We start from the raw sequence: 19100 nt of genomic DNA on the forward strand, positions 1-19100 counted from the left end.
GCCTGGGCAGGTCACTTGAGCTCTCTCAGCCCGGTTTCTCATATACAAGGCACCAGGCACATCCTAGCACAGAGGTTGCGTTGCAATCCCTTGGGAGTAGATTGTTTGCCATGGATTGGGGTGGCAGGCTCTCCCACCTCTCCCCCACCCCAGCAAAGCTGCAGCTGGAGGCAGGTCCTCCCCACCCAGCATGACCCACCAGGCCCATATGCCTCCAGAGCCCGCAGGCGCCTGGGGTTGGAGGTGTTGAGCCTCCTCCTGCCCCACCAACAGTCACCTCTGCCTTCAGCCGCTCGATCTCTATCTCCCCGTCCTCGATCTGCTGTCGTAGCTGCTTGGCCACGGTTTTCTCGGTCTCCACGATCTGCAGCAAGTGGAGGTACTTCTGCATCAGTGCTTCATGCTCTGTGGCCAGGGTCCTATAGCTGCGGACATATGGACAGATGGACAGATGGACACGGTGGGTAAGATACTGCCTCCTTGTTCCCCGGAGATCCAACCAGAAGTGGGGCTCACCCGCCTACCTGCACTTAGGAGAAGGCCCCGACTCTCAGAGGTGCTGCTCGGGGCCTGACCTGGCTGCTGTGGCTCCTGCTGGGCGCTCCAGCCCCCTCCCCAAGCCCCTGCCTCCCACACTGACTTCTGGTTCCTCCAGCGCGTCTAGTTCTCATCCTGTCTCTCTCTATCTCTCTCTTTCACACACACACACCCCTCTGGGCCTTTGCGCAGGCAGGTTTCTGACCTGAAACATGCCTCCTCCCTCTCTCTGTCTTTCCCTGGGCTACCTCCACCATCTTTCCTAGTTAGCTCTGGGTTCCAGTTGAAGTGTGCTACCTCCAGGAAGTCTTCCCTAGTCTCCAGACTGCATGGGGTGTCCCCTCAGCACCCTGGGCTTCCATTACCATAGCACCAGCCACACTGGTTAGGGGTAGTCCAGTTACTTGTCTACCTTGTCACTGGACTCTGCATAGTCTGAGGGCTAAGCCATGTCTGTGCTGCTTGCTTCTGTACCCCCAGGGCTGGGCACAGCTCCAGGCACTAGAAGGTGCTCAGTGAACATTCGTTACGTGGATGGATGACTGGGTGGATGGATGTGTCAAGCCCTTTGGGATACATAGAAAGTCAGGGATGTGCATGCCACTATCTGAGGGACATCTGCAGAACCTGCATAGTACTCCTGAGTGCCATATGGTGTGTCATGGGCTATTAGCGCTGTAGGGTGAAGGGCAGAGCCAGCAGTGAGGACTTGTAATCAGGGCAGGCTTCCTGGAGGAGGAGGCCCTTGAGTTGGAACCCAGGCCTTCTGACTCCAAATCCAATGTTCTAGACACATGCCCATCAGAGGGCAGCCTCAGGTGGAAGGCTTGTGTTGGGGGTAATTGGTGGTGGGGCTGGATAGTTAGCTGGGGCCAGATCAGAGAGGGCCCCAGAGGATAAGCACAGGGTGGAGTGGCAGTGCCAGGATTTACGTAAATTAATATGACTCAGTTTGCAGAGCGTCAGTATGGAGGGGGGCTTGGAAGATTGCCAGGACCATGGAGGTTCAGTGACTTGTCCAAGAATACCAGGCAGAGCCTGGACCCCTGCTTCGCAGGCCTGGGCCTCTCCCTGACACTCCACAACACCAACGAGGCCATTTGAAGGTGTCAGAACTGGGGCAAGACTCGATTCCAGGTAAGGTAGGTCCAGCCTTAGAGGGCAGAGAGGCTCTGAGAAGGGGACCCCAGTAACCCAGGAGGAAGTGCCCAGCTGGGTGGGAGCAGGGACATTTTAGGCACTGATTTGGGGGAAAGTTAAGAGGTTTCTGGACCCCTCTACCCAGCCCTCCTGCTTGTCCCATCTTTCTTTGCTCTAGCCCAGGGCCACCCCAGAAGCCTCCCTCTGCCAATATCCTCAGTTTCCTCTGACCTTTGTCCTTCTCTCCCTCCTACTAGCAGAACCCCATCTCTGGGTCAGTCCTGTGTCACCCGTCTCAGTCCCCCAGCAGTGGAGAGCTCCATGCTTCCCACTTTCAGCCTTGGCTGGGCCTTGAAATATTCCGGGTATCTCTGTCAGCATCCTGGCCTCCCCAAACCTTCCCTGTCTCCAAACTTGTACCTCACTCCTCACCTTCCTCTGCAGGTGATCCTGTTCCTACTTCAGAGCCTATCCCTCACAGACGTTCTGTCACTTCCTGGCCAGCCCCACGGCCTATCACACCCACCCTCTCTCTAACATATATATAGTGTCCTGGCTGAGGCCCCACAGGATCCAGCCTGCCTGGGCCCAGCCCCAGCTCCTGTACCCACTGGCTGAGGGACCTTGGACAGGCCACTTTGTCTCTGTGCCTCAGTTTTTTCATCCATAAAATGGGGATAATAATTGCACCTCGCTCACAGAGTTGCTGTGAGGACTAAATTAGTCGACACAGGAAGCTCAGTGCCCCAACCCGAGTATGTGCTGGGTAACTGTTAGCTGTAGGAACTACAGTTTCCATTTCTTCTCAGTGAGCTCATGTCCAAGTTCAAGGTTCCGTGCCTGGCCCCTCCTCAGGGCTCTCTGTCCCTCAGGTACTGCCTCTCTCCTCTGTATTAGCAGCCACTTCGGCTGCTCAAGTTGCTCCTCTTTAGGGCAAAATCAAGCTGTCCTTCCTCCGTAACTTTGCCTCCAGCTCCTACCCCCTTTCTCCCCCTTTCTACGTGAGGTTTGTTGAAAGAACTGCCTTGACTCATTGTCCTATTTCCTCAATTCCTTTGTCCTCTTCAACCCTTGACAGTCTGATGTTTGCCCCCAGCCAGGAACTGCCTCCCTTTCTGGGGTCCCCAACTGTCCTCTGCTTGCCAACTCTACGGTCTCTCCCCACTACAACCTTAAAGATAAATAACAGGCTATACTGGAGAATTCTTTGGTTTTAATGTTATTTGATTAAAAAGAGGATTTTGTGCTTCTTTTATTAAAATGAATTTTAACTAGAATATCAAGTTTTAAAGTTTTTTTTTTTCCAACTTCCCAAGAGGCTTAATTGTCTTCACTTGCAAAGGAAACTCAGCTGAGAGCATGAAGGAGGCTCTTTTCACACCACCACACCTCTCCCCTCTCCAGGGGTGTGAAAACGCGGCTTCTTCATTTTTCTGTTCTTGCCAATGGCTTCACCCTAATGCCTCACTCAGTCAAAATCCAGAGCCATAGCGTCTCAGCTTGGCTTGCCTCCCTTTCTGCCCTTTGTCTTCCCTTTCTCTTTCCATTCCTCCACTCTCCCTTTCCTTCCTTCCTTCCGTCTTCTCTCCTTCCCTCTGTCTCCCATCTTCCCTCTCTCTGTCCCTTCTGTTTAATAATGGTTAACCGTCTTATTTTATAAATGAAGAAACTGAGGCCCAGAGAGGGGCAGTGCCTTGCCCAAAACAACTGTCAATTAGCGTCAAAGTCGAAGCTGGAATCCGACTCTATCGCCAACAGTGCATTTCTTCACTTTCCTATGTGGCCATCTAGTATGGCATCTAGTTATCCTCACTGAAAGGTAAGGACACACCGTGTATTGCATTTTATACATTGCTGTATATACACACCACAGAGGCATCCCATAATACTAGACCATTATAGATATGTCCTGAGAGTACATTGTGTCTCTATATGATATTAATACACTACAGTGTTTATTTTTGTATATAGACTGTATCTGTATGTCTATGCAAATAAAAACTAAATTTGGAGTATGTAAAAATACTTAATACTCAATATGGCTGTGGAAGAGAGCCAGTTTCTTCCTCAAGATACACACACACACAAACACACACACACACACACGATGTATGAGGTTTGAGGGTAAATAAAGCTCTTGGCAATAATAAAGAACCATTTATAGATCCCCCCCTAATCAAATAGATAGCTCCCCAAGTAAGAGTCTGAAGGCTCATGATGGTAACTATTCTAGGGAAGTCGACTTGGTTTCCCTTACCAGCGATCATCATTCTGCCCCCCACTCAGACTGAATGGGGGCATAGTGGGAGGCCAGTGGTTTGACCCAAACCTCAGGGCTTGGCAAGGGAAGAGAAGCAATCAGCACATCCAATGGGCACATCTCCTAGCTTCCAAAAGGGTGATGAGTATGGAGAGGTTTTGGTTCAGAGGTAGATGGAGTCCATTCACCTTACTGCTCCCCTTTGAGGGTGCGCAGGCTTCTAGCCTGGGTTGAATCAGCATTACCTGGGAGTCACAGAGCCCTAAGCTGGGAGCCAGGATCTGAGGCACCCCCATCTCTACTCAGGCATCCACGCCCTTTGTGACATTGGACCTCACTGTGCACGTCTGTCAAATGGGACTGGAGGGACCCACTCGCTGGGTGGTCTGCGAGAAAATGACACACTGTGTGAAAGAGTTTTACAGCCTGTAGAGGACTGTACAGTTGTTCTTTGTTAACTAGACAGCAGCGGTGAGTGTGGGGTTAATGACTGTGAAGATGGAGCACCCTCAGATGTGAAACATTCTCAGTTAGGCTCCTAGATGGGATTGGCAGTTTTTTTGTTTTTTTCTTTTTATGTAAACTGGATTATTATTTTATTGGCTAAAGAGAGTCAGTCTTCAATTTAGTGAATTGCTTAAAAAATTATTGTTCTCTCTTTGTGATAGGCAGAATTCTAAGATAGCCTTCAAGATTTCCTACCCTGTCCAAGCCTCCATGTACATGCCCTGCATAATCCCTGGGACTAGGAATACAATGAATTTTACTCCCTTATTAGGTTATGTTTATTAGGTTATGTCATATGGCACAGATGACCTTAAGATAGGGAGATTATCTGGTGGGCCTCATCTACCCACATGAGCCTTTTGAAACAGTTTTCTCCAGCTGGTCACAAGAAAGTGAGATTTGAGGCAGGAGAAGGACTTGACATGCTGTCGCTGACTTGAAGAAGGAGGGGGCCACATGACAAGGAATATGGGTGACCTTTAGGAACTGACAGCCACCCCTAACTGACACCTAGCAAAGAAATGGAACCTCAGACCTACAACCACAAGGAACTGAATTCGGCCAACAATAAGAATAAGCTTGGAAGTGAAGACCTCCCCAGCCTCCAGCTAAGAGTCTAGCCCAGCCAACACCTTGATTTCAGTCTTGTGATACCCTTGCAAAGAACCCAACCATGATGGGTCAATCTCTGACCTACAGAACTGTGAGGTAACGGGTATTGTTTTAAGCTGCTAAAACCCAGCCCATAAGCTGCTAAGTTGGTGGTAATTTGTTATGCAGCAAAAAAAGTGAATGGATACACACTATTCGCTTTCTAGATGTGAGGTTTAATGTATGTGTAGTGGAAAGCACAGATCTTAAGTGCACAGTTTGATCAGTTTTGACAAGTGTACACACCCTAATGGAGTAACAAGTTTCCATCACCCTAGAAAGTTCTCTCATGCCCCTTCCCAGTCAATTCCCATCCTAGAAACCACCATTGCTGTGATTTCTGTCTCCACAGTTACTTTTGTCCATTTTAGAGTGTCATATAATTGAACTCATACAGTGTGTACTATTTTGTGTCTGGCTTCCTTCATTCAGTGTATTGTTTTTGAGATTCATCCATCTTTCTACAGGTATTGGTGGTGTTGTTAGCTGCTGTCGAGCTGTCCCTGACTCATGGCGACCCAACGCACAACATGATCAGACCGTTGTGATCAACAGGGTCTTCACTGCTGATTTTTTGGAAGTGGGCTGCCAGGCCTTTATTCCTAGTCTGTTTTAGTCTTGAAGGTCCACTGAAAACCTGTTCAGCATTATAGCATCATGTAGGCCTCCACTCACAGATGGGTGGTGGCTGTGCCTGGGATGCATTGGCTAGGAATTGAATTTGTGTCTCGCCCACGAAAGGTGAGAATTCTACCACTGAACCATTGCTGCTCCCCGCCCCCATATCGGTAGTTGGTTCCTTGGTCCCTTTTTCTTGCTGAGTGATATTCCGTTCTGTGAATGTACCAAGGTTTGTTTATCTATTTGTCTGTTGATGGGCATCTTGGCTACTTCTAGTTTTTGGCTATTGTATGTAAAACTGCTAAGAATATTTGTGCACAAGGCTCTTTGTGGACATTTTTTCATTTCTCTTGGGTAAATACCAAGAAGTAGAATTGGTTGGCCATAGAGTAGATGTATGTTCAACTGTTTAAGAAATTGTCTGAAATTTTCCAAAGTGGTTGTATGATTTCACATTCCCACTAGCAATGCATGACAGTGCTGGCTGCTCCACACCCTCTCCAACATTTGGTATTGCTGGTCTTTATCACTGAAGCCATTCCAGTGTATATGGGGTGGTAGCTCATTGCATCTAGAAAATTTTTGTATTAATCGATTTTCTAAATCAATGTAGCCCTGGTTTTCGGAATGCATAACAAATTAGAATTCTATAATGCTTCATCGCTTCCAAAGCCCCTTCACGTACATGGTTTCATTTGGTCCCCAGAATAACCCTGCTACTGGCTCTACTTTACAGCTGTGGAGACAGAAGTCTAGCTGCTCCCCTGAATCTGAGATCTTCCCCAGTGGATTCTATCCTCCACACCACCAGCCACTTCCATCCAAATTATAGCTCTGATCAGGCTGCTCGTCTGCTGTAAAATCCTCGATTGCTCCCCCTGCTTACAGAGGAGAGGCCCAAAATCTCGGCTGGGTGGTCAAGACTGGGTACGGTCTTGTCTCAGCCCACTGTGCAACCTTATCTACCTCTAGGCACCCCAACTTTATCTTTTCATCATTCTTAGAATTCTCTTTGCTGTATCAGTGCCTTTATTCAAGGTTTTTTTTTTTTTTTTTTTTTTTGGGCAGGGGATGGGGGGTGTTTTAAATATCTAGTGCTGCTATAACAGAAATACCACAAGTGGATGGCTTTAACAAGGAGAAGTTTATTTCTTCACAGTAAAGTAGGCTACAAGTCCAAATTTAAGGTGTCAGCTCCAGTGGAAGGCTTTCTCTTTCTGTCGGCCTTCTCATCAATGTTCTCCCCGACTAGGAGCTTCTCTGCACAGGAACCCTGGGTCTAAAGGACGCGCTCTGCTCCCTGTACTGCTTTCTTGGTGGTATGAGGTCCCCCACTCTTTGACTGCCTCCCTTTCCTTTTCATCTCTTGAGAGAGAAAAGCTGGTGCAGGCCACACCCCGGGGAAACTCCCTTTACATTGGATTAGGGATGTGACCTGGGTAGGGGGGGTTATGATCCCACCCTAATCCTCTTTAACATAAAATTACAATCACAAAATGGAGGATACCTACAGAATTCTGGGAATCATGGCCCAGCCAAATTGATACACACATTTTTGGGGGGACATAATTAAATCTATGGTGGGGGGAAGGGTAGTCTGAAATGCTGTTATCTAAACTCATTAAATCTGCCTCTGACTCCCCGCCACACTCAGGTCAAATGTCACCCTATTTCCAGCTTCCCCAGATTCACCCATTTCCCTGAAGATGGAAGTAACGCGTCTCTCCTCCATATACCCGTGGTGTTTTGTACTTAACACAGCTTTCACCCACCAAGGCTATTTGTGCACATATCTAATGTCTCCCTGACTAGACTATGATATCCCTGGGGGACACATGTGTCACATCCATCCCTGTCCCCTCAGCACAAGGCCTGACTGTATTGATTTATGTGTGAGAACCTGGTCTCCACAGTTAGACTGGACACTTATTGAGGACAGGGATGGAAATGGTCTGATCTCAGGGCCAAGACCAGTTGGCCTGATCCAAAGTTCAAGGAGGGACCTTGGGGTTGATCGATCCATCATCTGACCCACTGATCTATCCATCCATCCCACCATGATAGATGTATCATCCATCCATCATTCATTCATCAACTTTCCATCCATCTATCCATCCACCCACCCACCCACCCACCCACCCACCCATCCATCCATCCATCCATCCATCCATCCATCCATCCATCCATCCATCCATCCATCCATCCATCCATCCATCCATCCATCCATCCATCCATCCATCCATCCATCCATCCATCCATCCATCCACCCACCCATCCACTCATTCATCATCCATGTATACTTTTAACACTCATCCATTCCATATACACTTTCAACACTCATCCATTCTCTATTCACGCATCCATTCATCACCCATCTATAAATTCAACATTCATCCCTGTATCCATCCTCCATCAACCCTTTCATCGTTGTATTCTTCTAACCTACATTTGCTGAGCACCTTGACCATGCCTTTATCAGTCCCTGGGGATACAAAGAATCATAGCTGGTCCCTCCGTCAGGAGCTCACATTTGAGTGGGAAGGTAGATACGGAAACACACCATTCCTCACTGAGCCAGAGAGGTCTCACCGCTCAGAAGGGTGAGTCTGGGTGCCTCTGTCCCCTGACAATACTCAGCTCTGCCAGGGGATGATTAGCACTGGGACTGTACCCCAGCCCACATGTCTCATTTCCCCAGGACCCAAAAGGGCTCAGTCCAGCTTGGCGCCCTATATTCTTTGCAACAGATACACTCCTCTTGCCTTTCTCCCCATCTGGCCCAGTAAGTTTCCTCCAGAGAGGGGCATGTACTGCTGGGGTGTGGGAAGAGCAGGCCTAGAATCCTTGAATATCAAAGTTCAGAAAATTTCAGCCCACACGTGAGAAAACCGAGGCCCAGGAGAGAAGAAACGACTAGTTCACGACCACCCAGCGTCTCGGTTAGAGTCCTGGCAGCCTTAGACTTTGGTAGCCATAAAAGCCTTTAGCCAAACTAAATCCTACTCAGTTCCCTGAGTATCACTAAAAACTAGTCTGGAGGAGATAGGAGTGGGAGGCCGCACCACCACTTCTCAAGGTCTCTCATTCACTGTGGTGGCCTCGAGGGCCCAGGCCCAGAGCTCCCGGCTTAAGCGTGGACCCTGTCAGGAGCTCCTCTTTACAGCTTTTCTTTTCCCCTCTCTCTCCTCCTTTGACCTGCCCTCCCCACCGTGAGGCTTGGGTTTGCTCAAGAATGGGGCCCTTAGGATTGGTCCCTACTGCCTGGACTGTGGGACCCCTCCACCCTATGATGGGGGTAGACATACCTGGCATGAGCAATGGCCGCCACCCACTCGTCACAATCCTTTGCATCCTCTGTCCTCAGCTCCAAGGCTTTCTGGTTCTCATGGCTGAAGTTAACCGTGAAATAATGCTGCACCAAGAAAAGATATTTCCGATTACTAGGGCATCCACACAGCCAGTGCCGCGTCCTGCTGTCAATCTAGCTGCTGTGCAACGTGCTCGCTGCTGTACCAGCTAGGCACAGATTCGTTATTTGTGATCGTCAGGATGCCACTATTTAGCAGTTTCCAACTCTCGATTAAGACAGGCTTTGTACGATGCAACAGAACCTATGCTTAGGAAGTTCTAAGAAGGAAGCGCAACCCACAAAGCCCTATTTGCCAACAAATTGCAAAAAAGCCGGTCTTAAACCATCAGGTTTGTCGGAGGGGAGACAGGAAAATACACCAAGAGGACAGTCCCATTGGGAGTTGGATACCAGTTCAATCCAGCATGCGTTTAATTCACTCCACAAACATCTGCTAAACCCTGTCCTAGGTCCTGGGGTTAGAGCAGTGAATACGGACATGGCCCCATGAAAGCCTACCATAGCCACCTCCCACCTCTGTGCTGGGGGCAGGGGACTCACAGCGGGGTCAACCATTGTGCCTGCCCCCTCCCCAGCTCCCAGGGAGGCAGAGGAGCCAGACATTAGACACACAGGTAATAGTTATAGGCGCTAAATACACATAAAGCTCTTAGAACAATGCCTGGCACCTAGTAAGCGCTATGAAGGTGTTCCCTCTAACGAATGCGGAGCAATCACTACAGTAATGGAGATAAGAAAAAAAGTCTGCGGGGGCACAGGGAAGTCACGGATTCAGCCCAGGAAAGTCAGGGAGGGCTTCCAGAGGATGGACATTGGTCCTGGGTTTAATTTCAGCTGAATGGTTTTTTTGGTTGGGGGGCAGCACAGAGGTCTACAGCATGTGGCATGCTCTGGAGTGGGCGGTACAGACTGTGCAGAAGGAATAAGGGGTGCCAGTGGCAGGTGGGCAGGGGCCTGGGTGGTGGCTCTGGGTGGAGGGCTGGGATGGGAGGACAGTGGTAAGGACAACTCCCAGCTTTCTGGCTTGGGTGCCCAGGTGGTGGTAATGCAGTAGACTGGGGTGGGGCACTAGCAGGATAAAGAGCAGGCTTTAGGGGTGGTGGATAGGGGATGGACATACAGACTGTGAGTGCCCGTGAGCCACACTGGCAGACATTTCTGCTTCCCTCAGTCCCTGTGTCTCAGGCTGCAGATGGGCGTTGGGGGGTCAGTCTCAGGGAGGAGAGGAAGGCTGGAAGAGGAGCCACTTAGTGAGACGGCAGACAAGCAAAGTGCTGGGGCCCAACCTCTGGGGGACCCGGATCTGGTCCTGAAGACACCAGGAGGAGGGAGACGGAGGTAGGGTACAGAGGAGAGCCCTCAGTCTGCCCAATTAGAAGACACCCTGGTGGGCCAGCCCCGGGGCATGACACTGTGCCAGAGAGGGGGCCACCCCCTGTCTCTCGGGGTGCAGTTGCAGGGAGCAACAGCGCAAGGTTCGGGGTGTGAAGTATTTTTAGTTTCTGCTGACATTCACCATATTTCTGTTAATTGACAGCCTCAGTGGCAGCCAGTGTATGTTTATATGCGTGTGTAAGAGAGAGAAGCTGCAGAGTCAATGTCTCTCTTGTTTCCTAGGAAACAGATAACTGGGGCTGTAGACTGAAATGTCAGCTGCAGCCTCGAATAACTGAACTCAGAAGGCTCCAATGGGTATACCCCCGCCTTCCCCTTAAAGAAGGAAGCTGCAGGTGGCTACCTAGATAATGAATACACACACGCTTGTGGCCCATGATCTCATTTATTCCCAAATTAACCAAGTGGAATAGGGGTGATTATGTCTGCTTTACAGCTGATAAACCTGAGGCTCCGAGAAGCTGAGCCACTTGCCTAAGGTCACACAGCTGGCAAGCTGAGGAGCCAGGAGAACGAACCTTCCCTGGGCATCTGCCCTACACTCAGGCCCTTGGCTTGGCACTAGGATGCAAAGATGATAAATGCGAGGTCCTGACCTCACGAAGCCTGTAGTCAGGTGAGACTCGGGGTCCTAACCCAGACAAAAGGCACTCTCCACTGCACACAGGGCTTCTCTGGGGCTCAGTGGTGTGGCGGGGTCCCCCTAGAGTCCCAAGGGCCAGATGTCACAGCTGGCTGGACCCATTTGTGGCACCAAGGTGAGTTCCCAGGGCAGGACTGACCTCCTTCCCCACTGGGCTGCTGGCCCTGGGAGGGTCTGGGGGCTGTGAAGCCAGCCCGGACCCTCTCTGAGCTGTAGGGAGTGATGGGCTTGGCTGAGGCCCCTCCCTCCTAACAGAGGCTTCTTCCCAGCTGGCCCTGCTTTGTGGAGGAGCAAAGGCTATTTGCCATGGTTGTGTACTGCAAGTTGCCTGCACCTCAGCCCCTACAGTAAGTCTTAGGCAAGAAAGAACCCAGGAGAGTCCCCAGGCCTGAACCCAGCCACCAGGGACCTCTGACTTCTGGCGGGTGGGAGTGCTCAGCTCACTGCCCCTAAGACCAGGAACACGGACGGCTTCTGAGGCTGCAGAGAGCTTGGTGCAGGCTACCCAGAGGCTTCCCCCTGCTCTGCCCCTCACCTCCTCCCTCTACTCTGCCTCCTGTCGGCTCACCTCCGTCCTCATGGCTACCGCTCTAGGTTAGGCCTGTGGCCTTTCTCCTGTTTTTACTGTGACAACCTCCTAACAAGTGTCCTGAATTTGTGGTCCTCTTTGGGGACAGTTTCGAGGCCCTGAGTGATCTATGGGCTGGAAGTTGAGGTGAAGTGGAGGGGTGGGTGTGGGGGTGTTAGGAGAAGGCACGACCCAGGAGTGCCCCATAAGCATCTCATAACAACCAGGCTGCAGAGGCCGGGGAGGATGTGGCTCTGGGGAATGCCCGGAGCACCTTTTGGGGAGTGGCCAATGGGCTTGCAGTCCTGGCAGCTACAGGAGCCTAAGATGGAAACCAGTAAACCAATTGCCATTGGGTGGACCACGACTGGTGATCCCACATGCATCAGAGTAGAACTGCACTCCACAGAGTTTTGAATGGCTGATTTTTTTGTTTTGTTTTCATTAACATTTTATTTTATTTTTTTTGTGCTTTAAGTGAAAGTTTACAAATCAAGTCAGTCTCTCATACAAAACCTTGTATATACCTTGCTATATACTCCTAGTTGCTCTCCCCCTAATGAGACAGCACATTCCTTCTCTCCGCCCTGTGTTTCCGTGTCCGTTCAGCCAGCTTCTGCCCGCCTCGGCCTTCACATCTCCCCTCCAGACAAGAGCTGCACACATAGTCTCACGTGTCTACTTGATCCAAGAAGCTCACTCCTCACCAGTATTATTTTCTTTTATAGTCTAGTCCAATCCCTGTCTGAAGAGTTGGCTTCTGGAATGGTTCCTGTCTTGGGCTAACAAATGGTCTGGGGACCATGACCTCCAGGGTCCCTCCAGTCTCAGTCAGACCATTAAGTCTGGTCTTTTTATGAGAATTGGAGGTCTGCGTCCTACTGCTCTCCTACTCCCTCAGGGGTTCTCTGTTGTGTTCCCTGTCATGGCAGTCATCGGTTGTAGCCGGGCACCGTCTAGTTCTTCTGGTCTCAGGCTGATGTAGTCTCTGGTTTATGTTGCCCATTCTGACTCTTGGGCTCATACTTACCTTGTGTCTTTGGTGTTCTTCATTCTCCTTTGTTCCATGTGGGTTGAGAACAATTGTTGCATCTTAGATGGCCGCTTGCTAGTGTTTAAGACCCCAGAAGCCACTCTCCAAAATGGGATGCAGAATTTTTTTTAATAGATTTTATTATGCCAGTTGACCTAGATGTCCCCTGAAACCATGGTCTCCAAACCCCCGCCCCTGCTACGCTGGACTTCAAAGTCTTCGGTTTATTCAGGAAACTGCTTTGCTTTTGGTTTAGTCCAGTTGTGCTGACCTCTCCTGTATTATGTATTGTCCTTCCCTTCACCTAAATTAGTTCTTGTCTACTATGTAATTAGGGAATCCGCCTCTTCCTCTTTCCCTCCCTCCCTGCTCTCGTAACCATCAAAGAGTATTTCTATGTTTAAACTATTTCTGGAGTTCTTGTAATAGTGGTCTCATACAATATTTGTCCTTTTGCAACTGACTAATTTCACTGAACATGATGCCTTCCAGATTCCTCCATGTTATGAAATGTTTCACAGATTCATTGGTGTTCTTTATGGATGCATAGTATTCCATTGTGTGAATATACCATAGTTTATTCATCCATTCTTCCGTTTACGGACACTTTGGTTGCTTCCATCTTTTTGTTATTGTAAACAGTGCTGCAATGAACATGCATGTGGATATATCTGTTCATGTGATGGCTCTTACTTCTCTAGGATATATTCCAACGAGTGGGATTGCTGGATCATATGGTAGTTCTATTTCCAGCTTTTTAAGGAAGTGCCAAATCGATTTCCAAAGTGGTTGTACCAGTTTACATTCCCACCAGCAGTGTATAAGTGTTCCAGTCTCTCTACAACCTCTCCAACATTTATTATTTTGTGTTTTTTGGATTAACGTCAATGGCCGATTTTTTATAAGTTCGATCACCAGGCCTTCCTTCCAAGGCACTGTGGGCGAACTTAAACTGCCAAACTTTTGGTTAACAGCTGAGTGCGTTAATCATTTACATCACCCAGGGACTCCCCTAAGGTAGAAAAAGGGGAAGGGAAATTTGAGGACATACTATGCCCAGGCATGGTGCTAGTTTCCTTTGGCTCAAGCATAACAATGACTGTGAGGTTGGCACAGGACTGGGCAGTGTTTCGCTCTGTTGTACATAGGGTCGCTATGAGTTGGGATCAACTCGATGGCACCTAACAACAACAACTATGCCCCTGGCATGGTGCTAGGTTGTCAGTATACCACATTGGAAACATGACCACTCTAGGAGTTAAGTATACTATCCACTCCATTAAATGGGAGGAAGCTGAAGCAAGACACAGTGGCTTGCCCAGGGCCACCAGGCCGGGAAACAGCATAAATGATGTTAGAACTCAGGGCTGAAGCCAGATTATAACTGCCTCAAATGACTTGAGAGTGGTTTGTTCCCTCCATGACTGCAAACCTTCTCCCTGAATTCTGGTTTACACGACCGCACAGCCTGACTGACTAGTAGAACGTGTTTGCTAAGGTAAAGTTAACTTCCACCCAGCAATTCTGAGTCATCACAAATCCTGGCTTTGGGCAGCCAAATGAATGAGACTGTTGTATGTGGGATCAGAGATGAGGGGAAGGGGAGATACGGAGATGGAGATGGAGAAAGGGCTTGTGTTCTGGGTCTTTCCCTGGCATTCTGGATGGCCTTGGGTGGTTCCTGATCTCTCCCCACAGTTCTGGGAAGGCTCTGGTGTGTTTCTGGCATGGCCTGACTTCCCTGTGGAGCTGTGGTGGCTAGGATCCAGGTTCAGGTGTGCAGCCTGGAGTGGCCTGAGGGCCTAGGTGTGGACATGTGTCCTGGGGCAGCCAGGGTCCTCTGGATCAGCTGGGCCACAGTTCAAAGAGGAGCCCACCTCTTGGTGTTTTGAGCCTGGAAAAGGTATCGTCTTCCCTTCTCTCTTCTTTTGTTCTTGCTGTTTCTCTGTGTCTATCTTTCGTCCTTTTTCCAAGCCTCTCTGTCTCATTCTCTCATTGGGTCTCTGTTCTGGCCTGCTTCTCTCCTCCTCCACATCCCTGTGTCTCCTCCCCACTTCTCCTAGCTTCCTTCCACAGGGCAGGTGAGGTCAATGGCCGAGGCTGTTGCCCCCTCTCAGAAGCAGCCCAGACACAGGACCCTCTAGCTTTGCCTTTCTTGCTTCACGCCTCTTCCTCTGCTTGGTGACTGGTTGCCCCAGGTGCAGGGGCTCCCACTGTCTCCCCAGCCCTGGGAGCCTGCGACTGACGCTCTCTCTCCCTTCTCTATGCTCCTGTCCATCTGGTTCTGGCGTGTTTGTGGATAGGCTTTGTTGATGCTAGAGCATAAGACTTGCGATTGAGGCATGGCTCAGGGGGGAAGGAGAAAGCACCAGCCACTGGCCTGCTTTGGTACCAGGCCTCAGGCTCCAAAGCCTCAGTGGGGCCAGGCCAGCTCTTCCCTGCAGCCAAAGCTAGAAAGTCCTAAAGAATGTTGCATTGCCTGAATGGCCTCTTGCCTGAGGATCTCACAAACGTGGTGGTCTACGATGGGATTTGGGTATTCCTGGGGGTTCTGGATAAATCACAATTTTAATATCAGTCCCTTCCAGAGTGGAACAGTGAGTCTGGAGGAGACAGCCTTATAACCTCTGCTGGTGTTGGATCAGGGCTTATAGAGAGACACCAAGTCACCCCTGGGAGCTGAACCATACCTGGACTTTGGAGACAGCCATCTGAAGCTGCAGAGTGGGAACCAGACTCACACCAGGTCCCCGTGGGCGCTGCTGAGAGGAAGCCAGGACCACATCTTGGGCAACCCCAGAGTGAGATAGCGGCCAACCAGAACCACCTCGGAGCTTATCAGAGTTGAGAAGACTCCCCCAGAACAACCCTTGCGACTCAGTGTGACTGCAGGATAGGACTTGAGCCACCCCTGCCATGCAAGGTGACTACATACACTTGTTGGATCCCAGTTGTATGCCTCTACAGAACGGCAGCATTATTTCAGCCCTGGGGACACCCTAGAACTTTCCATTGCAATACAGAGCCACATCTGAGGCCTCCCCGGGACAGTGGGTGGGATCAGGACTCACACACTGTGTGCTGTCAACGATATAGGATAAATGCAGAAACAAACCCTGGGCATCCCTGAGGCCTAACTAGAGTTGCAGAAACAGGTCCAGCCTCACCCTCAGGCCCTCACCAGCCCACTGGGATACTGGATACGGAATCACAGTACCTAATAAGCCCATGGCCTCTTCTATGGGCCTCTGACCCCTGCATGGTCTTTGCTGAGGAAGTTGGGCCTGAGCTCTTTTTTGAACGGGACCAGAGCCCAATTAGATCAGGGTTTTTTTTCCAGGTGCCATTGAGTTGACACCTACTCATGGTGACCCCATGTATGTCAGAGTAGAACTGTGTGCTCCATAGAGATTTCAAGGGGTGATGTTTTGGAAGTAGGTAGCTAGGCCTTTCTTCCGAGGTGCCTCTGGGTGGACTTGAACCTCTGACCTTTCAGTTAGCAGCCAAGTGCATTAACTTTCACCACTTAGATCAGGGGTAAAAAAGAAAAAAAACTTTTTTTTTTTTTTTTTTTTAGGCACCTGAAATAAGGGACCAAGCTCTAGACTGGTCTGGGCTCCCCAAGTTACCTGGACAGAGACAATGGGCACTAGCCAGGCTGGGGGTCTGCACTGGGGAGTATGGGAAGAGGCAGTAAGTTGGCAGTAACATCGGAAGACCACTAGGAGGTGGGTCAGGAGCAGGCAAGAAGGGCCATGAGCCAGCAGAAGGCAGGAGGCCCAACAGAGACACATGGAGCCTTGAAGGCAAGGCCAGTGCTGCAGGGGAGGGGCTGAGTCGCAGGAATGGGACCCTAGACGGCACCTCCGTAGACTCTGGCTGTAGGGGTCCAGGTGTGGGTAGGGGACAGACTGCCTGGCCCTGGAGCTGCTGTGGCTTCCGGGTCTTCCGATTATGGCCGCTGGAAATGCTGCCTGTACTGGGGTTCTTGTCCTTCCCAGGAATATCCCACCTCCCTCACTGCTGCGAGAATCCTTAAAACCAGAGGTTCTTTTCTTTATTGTGGCGAGAACACACACAGCAGAACATTTGCCAGCACAGCTTCTGTATCTGAAATCCAACGGTACTGACGACATTTTTCATGATGTGCAAAAACAGAGGCTCTTAAAGCACGGTCCCTGGTGCGTCATTGTCAGTGTCGCCTGGGAACTTGTTGAAAATGCAAGTTCTCAGGCCACCCAAGAATCCCAAATCAGAAGCTCTGGGATGGGGCCCAGATCAAACCCAACCCAACCCAACCCAACCCATCCCAACCCAACCCAACCCAACCCAACCCAACCCAACCCAACCCAACCCAACCCATCCCAACCCATCCCAACCCAACCCATCCCAACCCAACCCAACCCAACCCAACCCAACCCAACCCAACCCAACCCAACCCAACCCAACCCAACCCAACCCAACCCAAACCAAACCCAGTGCTGTCAAGTCAATTCCGACTCATAGCAACCCTATAGGACAGAGTAGAACTACCCCCATAGAGTTTCCACGGAGCGCCTGGCGGATTCGAACTGCCCAGATATCTGTGTTTAGATAAGCCCTGTAGGTGATCTAGATACACGCTAAAGTGTAAGAACCACTGCTTATGACAAAGCTCTGTTACTTGAGATGAAACCACACATGGGATCCACGTCTGTATTCACCGCGTCACGGGGACCCCACCTGTTTTCCAGGATCAGGCTCAGACCCATCGCTCCGCCTTGCTGCGGCTGCACCAGAGGTAACTAGATATAGTAGGGGCATTTCTCCTAGTGTGGTATCCCAGCTGTCCACATACAAATCACCTGGGGCTCTTGCTAAAAATGCAGATGCCCAGGCCCCACCCAGGCCTTCAGAATCAGAATCTCTAGGGGTGGGGCTGAAGGTTTTTAATAAACACCTTGTTGTTGTTGTTGGGTGCTGTACAGTCGATTCCAACTCATGGCGACCCTATGGGATAGAATAGAACTGCCCCATAGGGTTTCCAAGGAGCGGCTGGTGGATTTGAACTGCCAACCTTTTCGGTTAGCAGCCATAGCTCTTAACCACGGTGCCACCAAGGCTCTAATCTCTAAACCAGTGGTTCTCAACCATGGCTTTGAACCAGTTTGCTCAGGTTTGAACCCCTGTGGGGAATTTGCATTTCTAACAAGTTCCCTGTTGAGAAGTTGCAGCTCTAACAAGTTCCCAGGAAGTTATACGGAAGAATCACCTGGGAATCTTGTTAAAATGTAGATTCTGACTCAGTATATCTGGGGTGGAAATGCAAATTCTCAGTAGGGAACTTGTTAGAAATGCAAATTCTTAGCAGGGGTTCAAACCGACCAACCAGCTGGGTTTGGGATCTAGTTCTGTTGCTTAGGGAGCTAAGGGGCTTTGGGGAGCCCCTCCCTCTCTCTCAGCACTAGGCTCCTCACTGGCAAACAGGCAGCTAAAAACAAGGGTTATTAATAATCGAAAACAAAGCTCTTGCCATCTTTTACTCCCTACCTGAATGATTTCTCATTCATTAATCCAACAAAAATTTATTAAGTTCCCACTATCAGCCAGACAGGTTCCTGTACAGTATAAATCGTTTGTGGTTGACTGCTAACCTAAAGGTTGGTGGTTTGAATCTACCCAACAGTCCTGGGGAAGAAAAGCCTGGCAATCAGCTTCCACAAAGATTTAAAACAAATCTATGCCATCAAATTCATTCCAACTCATGGTGACCCCATGTGTTACAGAGTAGAGCTGCTCCGTGGTAGATCTTCCTAGAGAGTGCACTTTGGGACCCTAGGGTGGTGACATGTGCCAGGGTTTGGAGTCGGCAGACCTCCATTTGGTCTATGATAAATCTGTGTTCAAATTTATTATTTATTACTTAGTCTTGGGGGTCTTCAGTACCTCTCTTAGCTTCTGTGGACCTGTTCAATTTTTCACAAAACAGGAATGATGTTACCCACCTCACTTCTGTTGAAAACATAATGGTGTGAAAGCTCTTGATTCATATAGTGCTCAATAATGGCTTTTAAGCCAGTTGAATCCTTTGCAAGGCCAATGTGACGGGTCTCATCAACCTGACCGTGGCAAATTACTAGAAAGCATACATACGCGCACACACACGTATACACACGCCTGGGGAGGTCTTATAAACCGAATGGTCACAGTTGTGCCAAGATCAGAGGGTTATTATGAATCAGCAATCTGTGGTATCCTCTCCATCACCTTCAGTTCCTGGGTCTCATCCCCTAGAGTCAACTGGTCACCAAGTTCTGTTTCTCCTCTTTGATATCTCTGGGATCTATGCCTTGCCCCCATCCTCACTGCCACACTCTGCTTCAAGGCTTCATCATC

At 49.7% G+C, this 19100-nt stretch overlaps 1 protein-coding gene across 1 annotated transcript in view; it reads right to left on the reverse strand.

Moving 5' to 3' along the window:
• The window catches only part of RASGRF1 (Ras protein specific guanine nucleotide releasing factor 1), a 113978-nt gene that overhangs the window by 77896 nt on the left and 16982 nt on the right, over positions 1–19100 (reverse strand). Inside the window, exons 2-3 of the mRNA XM_049852589.1 lie at positions 9022–9128; positions 278–425 (exon numbers count right to left, since the gene is read on the reverse strand). Of these exons, the coding sequence (XP_049708546.1) occupies positions 278–425; positions 9022–9128 (255 nt within the window). The remainder of the gene's footprint in view (positions 1–277; positions 426–9021; positions 9129–19100) is intronic.

Source organism: Elephas maximus, chromosome 13, assembly GCF_024166365.1.
Source record: "Elephas maximus indicus isolate mEleMax1 chromosome 13, mEleMax1 primary haplotype, whole genome shotgun sequence".
NCBI classification, from domain to species: domain Eukaryota; kingdom Metazoa; phylum Chordata; class Mammalia; order Proboscidea; family Elephantidae; genus Elephas; species Elephas maximus.